Here is a 5,734-nt window from a genome sequence, read left to right as displayed (position 1 = left end):
GATCCTTCCGCCTCAGCTTTCCAAGTAGCTGGAATTACAGGTGTGCACTACCACACCCGGCTAATTTTTGATTTATTGTAGAGATGAGGTCTCACCAAGTTGCCCAGGCAGATCTTGAACCCGCGGGCTCAGGCAATTCACTCACCTCAGCCTCCCAAGGCGTGGGATTACAGGCTGAGCCACCAAGCCCGGCTAGGGATTGTGCTTTTTATTTGGTTCTCTGCCTACTTGTTGTTGGTGTATAAGATTGCTGCTGTGTTTTGTACATTTATTTTGTACCCTGAGACTTTGCCAAAGTTCTGTATCAGTGCAAGCAGGTTTTTGACAGAATCTCTTGGATTTTCGAGGTATAGGATCATATCATCAGCAAAGAGGGATAACTTGATTTCCTCTTTTCCTACTTGGATACACCTGATTTCCTTCTCTTGTTTAATTGCCCTGACTAGGACTTCCAACACAATGTTGAACAAGAGGGATGAGAGTGGGCAAACTTGTCTTGTTCCAGTTTTCAGAGGAAATGTTTCCAGTTTTTGTCCATTTAGCAATATGTAGCTGTGGGTTTATCGTAGATGGCAGTTACAATTTTGAGGTATGCTCCTTCTATACCTAGGTGTTTGAGAGTTTTTATCAAGAAAGGATGCTGGATTTTAAAAGCTTTTTCTGCATCTAATGAGATAATCATGTGGTTCTTGTTTTTACATCTGTTGATGTATTTAACTACATTTATGGTCCTGCAGATGTTGAAGCAGCCCTATGTCCTGAGGATGAAGCCTACTTGGTCATGGTGGATGATTTTTGAGATGTATTTTTTGGATCCAATTTGCTAGAATCTTGTTGAGGATTTTTGGATCCATGTTCATAAGGAATATTGGCTTGTAGTTCTCTTTTTTGTTGAATCTTTACCTGGTTTGGGTATCAGTGTGATGTTAGCTTTGTAAAATGATTTGGGGAGAATTCCATCTTTCTCAATTGCCTGGAATACTTTCAGTAGGTTTGATATCAGTGCTTCCTCGTACATTTTGGTGAATTCTGCTGGAAAGCCATCTGGTCCAGGGCTTTTTTTGTAGTAGTTTTCATATGACAGAGTCAAATTCCTGAGTTGTTATTGGTCTATTTAGTGTCTCAATATCTTCTTGTTTCAACCTGGGGAGGTTGTGTGATGTCAAAAATTCCTCCATTTCATTTAGGTTATCAAGTTTGTTTTCACAAAGGTGTGTATTGTAATCTCTAATAATCTTTTGTATTTTTTAGGGTCAGTTGTGGTTTGATCTTTTGTATTTCTGATTGTATTAATTTGAGCCTTTTCTCTGTTTCTCTCGATCATTCTGGCTAGGGGGTCCATCAATCTTATTAATTCTTTCAAATAACCAGCTTTTTGTTTTGTTGATGTTTTCTATGATATTTTTGTCTTCTATGTCCTGTATTTGGGCTCTCATTTTGGTTATTTGGATTCTTCTGCTAGAGTTAGGATTTTGTTGGTTTTCTCTTTCCCTATCCCTTAGGTGATTTGTTAAGCTCTCAACTTATTATCTTTCCATTTTCTTATGTGTGCTCGTAGAGATATAAATTTCCTTCTTATAACTGTTTTCATGGCATTCCAGAGGTTTTAGTAAGATGTTTCTTCATTTTCATTTGTTTCCAGGAATATTTTAATTTCTGCTTTGATTTCAGTGTTCACCCATAGTTGTTCACCATCATGTTGTGTAGTATCTATGTATTTGTGGACATTGGGGAAATTTTGTTGGTATTGATATTTATATTTATTCCACTGTGGTCTGAGAAGTTGCATGGCAATATTTCAACCTTGTGGAATTTGTTTATGCTTGATTTATGGCCAAGGATGTGATCAATCTTGGAGTACATCCCATATGGTGATGAGTAGAATGTATATTCTGTGGTGGACTATTCTGTAGGTACCTATTAAGTTCATTTGGTTGAGTATCAAGTTTAGGTTCTGGACCACCTTGTTGATTTTTTTGCTTCAATGATCTATCAAGTGCTGTTATTGGGGTATTCAAGTCTCCTGCTCTAATAGTGCTAGAGTCAATATCTTTTTTTAGTTTGTTTAATAGTTGCTTTATAAATGCTGGTGCTTCTGTGTTAGGTGCATATATGTTTAGGATGCATGTTTCGTGTTGATGGATTGAACCTTTTATCATTATTTAGTGTCCTTTCGTATCTTTTAAATTTTTTGATAGCTTAAAGGTTTTATTTTTGGTCTGATATTAAGATCATGACTCCTGCCTTCTTTTGTGATCATTTCCCTTGAAATTCATTTTCAATCCTTTAACTTTAAGTCTGTGTGCATCCCTTATGGTGAGATGAGTTTCCTGGATGCAGAAAATAATTGGGTCATGGTTTCTCATCCAGTTTGCCATTCTGTGTCTTTTCACTGGTGTATTTAGTCAATTCACATTCAGGCTGATTATTGAAATGTGATTGTTTCACATTTGAAATGTGTTTGTTTCAAAGTACAAAACTGTCATGTCTGGCCTTAGAGAGACCCAGTTTGGTATGGCCAGGAGGTCTCTGGGCCTGCAAGGAGGTCACGTGGCAGGTTCCAGGCCCAGCAGCTACCTCTAAGCATCCCTATCACTTAGCAGGCCATGTGATGATGTACGTTCACAGGTGCCACCACGATGGCTGCATTGGTCACTGGACCTTTGATGGCCACTGTGTGGATACACTGCTTGCTCTGAACATCCCACAGGTGTACAGTCTCATTGGGAGCCCAAGAGTAGCATGCTGCCATCAGTGGACCCAGACAGGTAGGTCACCTGGTTCCTGTGCCCTTTGAAGACCTTCCTGGTATCCTGCTCTGGCTGAAAATTCCTCTCCCACTGCCCGGGGCCAAGAGTACAATTGTATCTGGATGATGGAGCTGTCACTGCTGCCACAGAACATATGGTACTGGGCCAGGTCCATGGTCACAGCTATGATGCCCATGTCAAAGAGCACAAAAAATAGCAGCAGCTGTGGAAACCTCCCACAGCTTCACTGTCTGGTCAGGGAGCGTGAGGCCAGATGTGCAGGGGGGCTGGGATCCGGGAGTGGCTGGTTTACAGTGCCCTGTGGAGGTTCAGTCTAGCACCAGACAGTCCTTGCCCCTGAGAAGAGGTGGCTGCTGTTTCCCGAGAACTGCAGGCACTACAGGTACTGGTAGTGGTGGCTCAAGATGACTAGAAGTTTCCTGGTGGACACCTCCCACAGGCATATGCCACCAGGATGTAGAGGTCATTGGGGGACACAGACAGGTGATGGGCTGGGACACATGATCTTCTGCTGGAGATGGTCCTTCTGCTGCAGCTCTCAGGTACAGATGTAGTGTCTTGCCCAGCTGTACCACCAGCAGGTATTGCTGTTTAGCAGCACCAGGTCATGGACCCAGTCAGGCTGTCACAATATGTGAGCAGGTTGGCGCCCAAGTGCAGCTCCTCAGTAGGGCAGGGTGTCTGTACACACAGCCACCTCCATGGGCACAGCCATCTTGCCTCCCCCACCACCCTGGTAGTGCCTTGTTGTTTCTATATACCTCCTTTTTCTTGATTATGTATCACAACTTTCCTTTTTCTTAATTATGTATCACAACTTTCTGATTCTTTTCATATCTAATAATTTTTTTTTTGAGTTGGAGTCTCTGTCGACCAGACTGGAGTGCAGTGGCTGCTCCCTGCCATCGCAGCCTCAACCTGTGGGCTCATGTGAACCTCCTGCCTCAGCCTTCCAAGTAGCTGGAACTACAGGTGCCCGCTACCATGCCTGGCTAATTTTTTTATTTATTGTAGAGACGAGGTCTTGCCAAGTTGCCCAGGCAGGTCTTGAACCCACGGTCTCAGACATTTCACTCACCTTGGCTTACCAAAGTGTGGGATTATAGGTTGAGCCACCGATCCTGGCCATATCTAGTAATTTTGATTACACACTGAATATTTCAATGTTACATTGTAGTGAACCTATATTTCATAGTCTTAATTAAGCAGTTGAATTTTGTTCTGAAAGCTGACTAATTTACTGGCTGGTAACTTTTATCCATTTGAGGCTTGTGTTTGGTCAGATCTAGATCAGTCATTACTCTAGAGCCATAGTAATACTACTTTGAATGTGTGACCCTTCCGGGTTCTCAGCTGAATGCCTATGGAGATCAGTGGTCATTCATTCTGGATAATCAAACCTTCAATGTCTTTCAGCACTGTATGATCTCTGGGGCTTCCATTTGGCACACAGTTTCCAGTAGCTTTTTTCCACCATGCCTCATGAAGTCTTTCCCTACATATATCCAGGTTAATTTTGGGCTGAAGATTCAAAGGGGCATCTCTGCAGATGTCTAGATCCTTCTCTGTGCAGTTTACTCTTCTCCAGTTTTCTACCTAAAACATTTCTGATGCCTCAGCAACAATAACTCTGATATTTATTTCTCCTATCCAGGAAGACAATTACTTTTTGTTCAGGTTACTTCTCTGTGCTGCATGTTGGAACTCATGACCTTTTCTCTCAAAAAATGCAAATCTTGGTTGCCTGTTATCCAATTTTTAAAAATGGCTGATTTACATATTTATAATGTTTAAGGTGTGATGGTAATCCAATGCCTATTTTTCTGTAACTGCTAGAACTGAAATTTATCATTTTTTAAAATTTGAAAGTTATTTTTTTGATAAAAATATGCTTTAAGTATTTATTTTATTTGATTAAGTAATACAGGTTCAATAACTATGTCCACTTTAGCCTTAGCAATAATCTAACCAGAAAAGAGTTATGGAGGATTATGAGAGTGAAAGGTCTCAGAAAGTAAAATTGATGGGCAATAAAATGGAGCAGAACTCAAGTTCCTATCTGTCATAAGGGACTTTATCTGAGCTATGCATTTCAGAATACTTTATCAACTTTGTGTATTAAGGAGACTGTAGGATTTTTAAATTGAAGTACTTCATGCCATCTTCAGCTTTATTTGTTTTGCCTTGGGGAACTCTATTTCCAAATCTTGCCCTCCACTTGTTTTCTACTTGAGGTTTAATTTTGGAGTTTAGAGTTGGTTTCTTGTTAAATTTTAAAAATGCTTCATTTTACTGTCCATCAATTTTATCTTTTGAGTCCTTTCACTCTCTTATAATTCTCCATAATTCTTCTCCAGTTAACTTATTGCTAATGGCTAAAGTGGACCGTTTTTTGAATGACTAATGTGAAGTTAGGTACCTGTGAACATTCTTCTACCGATTGTAGGATGTCTAGTGATTGTTGTACTATCTCTGTATTCCCTTGTGTATTAATTAGCCAGATCCTTTTAGTGTAAGTGGTGCCCATAGTATTTCTAAAGGAGTTTTATGCCTCTTGCTACACAGTCAACTGATCAAACTCATGGTCAATCACTTAAATATGTCTTTTGTTTCCAGAATTTTTTTTGTTTTTTTTAATTTCTTTGCCATTAACATGGCCATATTGGCTATAGATAGACTATTGCCAGGCTGAAAATATATAATGAAGTCAAGTCATGAGGCTTCCCCTCATTTAAGCAGACCCACAAAATGCGTTAACTATGACTCAAGACTTGTATCAGGTGGAATGACACTCAGTGCGCTAATTTTATTTTGTTGTTAATATAACAGTATCTGTTCCATAGTGTAAATTCTGACTAACCAAATTAGGCTAACTTTTGTTTTCTCTTGGGAACATGTCTTCTGTTAGTATTGTAATCAGTGCAGATTGTACACACTTGCTTCCTCCCCTATGTTTTCTTTCT

General features: G+C 40.0%; 1 protein-coding gene across 1 annotated transcript; it reads right to left on the bottom strand.

The window, feature by feature from the left end:
• Positions 1-2,596: 2,596 nt before the first annotated feature.
• Positions 2,597-5,298, bottom strand: WDR18 (WD repeat domain 18). Its single transcript, XM_021713645.1, is given in 8 exon segments — positions 2,597-2,726; positions 2,728-2,849; positions 2,851-2,971; positions 2,973-3,014; positions 3,016-3,085; positions 3,088-3,108; positions 3,111-3,393; positions 5,191-5,298. Coding segments are annotated over 8 exon segments (897 nt in total).
• Positions 5,299-5,734: the final 436 nt, after the last annotated feature.

This window comes from Carlito syrichta, unplaced genomic scaffold (genome assembly GCF_000164805.1).
Source record: "Carlito syrichta isolate Samal-C Ts95f unplaced genomic scaffold, Tarsius_syrichta-2.0.1 Scaffold304646, whole genome shotgun sequence".
Classification (NCBI taxonomy): Eukaryota; Metazoa; Chordata; class Mammalia; order Primates; family Tarsiidae; genus Carlito; species Carlito syrichta.
The sequence above is the reverse complement of the archived record's forward strand: the minus strand, read 5'-3'. Positions and strand labels throughout refer to the sequence as shown.